Raw genomic sequence first — 1,935 nt, 5'->3', positions numbered from 1 at the left:
AGAGAGAGAGAGAGAGAGAGAGAGAGAGAGAGAGAGAGAGAGAATATGTCTCGCAAAACTCGCGGAGATTAAAAGAGCGCGCGTCTCTCATTATCGTTGCAGGTACGTCGCAGCATCATCACACGATGCATCCGGCGATGCAGCATTACATGTATCACACGGGTGTCGGCGTGGCCGGAGGTCTTCATCAAGGATTTGCGCCACCGGCGCCGCCCCCCATCCACCCGCACTCACATTCGCATTCCCATTCTCATCACATGCCGAGCCTTCAGGGTCTGCAGCTGACGACGAACGCAATGGTAAGTGCGCGATGATCGTTACCTCCACCGCCGGCGATTGACCAAAGGATCACCACCATTGCCGCGAGCCGCCGATAATCGATCAGGATGATTTCCCTATACCGCGCGGACTTTGCTGACTCGCCGTATACTCAAGCCAAACTCGACGGTAATCCGACGCGAGATCCCGACGCGTGCCCTTGGTTTTCGCGCGATTCGTGCAACTTTACGGGAAACGCGATCAATTTCTACCCTCGCATCGCTAAGCAGAAAGAACGACTTCTTTCTAGCCAGTAACCAGGTAAGTGAGGAAAAAGTTGCAGCATGCTTCGTCATTTCGGTTTTGGAGCTTCTTTCTCACTTCCACTCGAAGTCATCCCTAAAAATGGCGGACAGAATGCAGATTAGAGTTCCTCAAGTTGGAGTCAGAACATCGTTCGCCATATATAGGGAAGAAGTGTGAGTGAGAGAGTGAGGGAGAAGAAAGCTGCAGCGTGCTTCGTCATTTCGGTCTTGGAGCTCCTCTCTCAACTCACGTCATCCCTAAAAATGGCGGACAGGATGCAGACCAATCAGAGAACCGTCATGCTCTGCCCTAGTTCCGACTGGAGGAACTCTAGATCGAGCGTGATCGACGAAATCGAATGAAAAACAAATGTCGCCTTCGCTCGCGCGACCAGCAAGTGGATCGTCCTAAAGAGCGGTAAAACCTTTGTCTGCTTACAGAGCGGCTGGCGATCGGAGTACACATGAATCGCGAGTGACTAGCAGCTCAGGACGCAGCCCACCACTCCCCCGTTGTAATGTAATAATAATAAAAAAGAGAAAAGAAAAAGAAAAACCGAAAAAAAGACGAGAAAAAACGCGAAGGGAGGCGCAACGGAATAAAGCGACGACGACGACAACACAGCAGCAGCAGCAGCAGCAGCAGCAGCAACAACAACAAGCGAACTGAACGCTCCTCTTCTCTTTCTCGCGGGCCTCCTTTTTTAATTAGGTAAGAGAGCACGATCGATCACTGACGACACACGAAAAATCCCGACGCGCGCGCGGTTTTATCCCCTCAAGACCCGGACGCGTCGACCGTGGGCCGATCCTGATCGGTCGCACGGTCGTCTCACGCAACGGAGCGAGATAGCGCGTCGTCCGTCGGATCTCTCTTATATAAGTGGAAGAAGCTCCTGTAAATATGTAAAGTTTCATGTCGGGGCCCGTCGGAGTCCCGGCTCCAAGTACAAACAAAGTCAGCTACTATGTCGAGTCTTATATATGAGATACGCGTATATAGCATGTAAATAAATATTAATTATATAGACACAAGAATTTATATGTAATTACGTGTGCGCGTGGACGGGCGAATGCGAGGACGCGTGTGCGTGCTTGCGTGAGTGAGTGAGTGAGTGCGCGAGTGAATGTGAAGGCGCGCGTGCGTGCGTGTGTATGTGTCCGTAAGACGCCCGCAGAGCGACGACCTTCTTTTAGGTAGCTCCTGCTCATCTCGGAGGATGCTGGGCGAGAGCGGCCACCGCGGCGCAGTGCGAGTACCTCGCGTGGTCATTCGGCAAGGAACTTGCGCCCGGAGATCGCCCGGAATCGATTCCGGGATGAAAGGGAGAACGAGAGAGAGAGCGAGAGAGAGAGAGAGAGAGAGAGAGAG

The 1,935-nt window shown here is 52.5% G+C and overlaps 1 protein-coding gene across 1 annotated transcript in view; it reads left to right on the top strand.

Annotated features, from left to right (window-relative positions):
• The window catches only part of LOC116851141 (GATA-binding factor C-like), a 160,918-nt gene extending 158,989 nt beyond the window's left edge, over nucleotides 1–1,929 (top strand). The window contains exon 8 of the mRNA XM_032830248.1: nucleotides 1,005–1,929. Coding sequence (XP_032686139.1) covers nucleotides 1,005–1,031 — 27 coding nt within the window. The 3' untranslated portion in view covers nucleotides 1,032–1,929. The remainder of the gene's footprint in view (nucleotides 1–1,004) is intronic.
• The last annotated feature ends 6 nt before the right edge of the window (nucleotides 1,930–1,935 follow it).

Source organism: Odontomachus brunneus, unplaced genomic scaffold, assembly GCF_010583005.1.
Source record: "Odontomachus brunneus isolate Ranch 3 - 2012 unplaced genomic scaffold, Obru_v1 Obru_scaffold_166, whole genome shotgun sequence".
NCBI lineage: Eukaryota > Metazoa > Arthropoda > Insecta > Hymenoptera > Formicidae > Odontomachus > Odontomachus brunneus.
The sequence above is the reverse complement of the archived record's forward strand: the minus strand, read 5'-3'. Positions and strand labels throughout refer to the sequence as shown.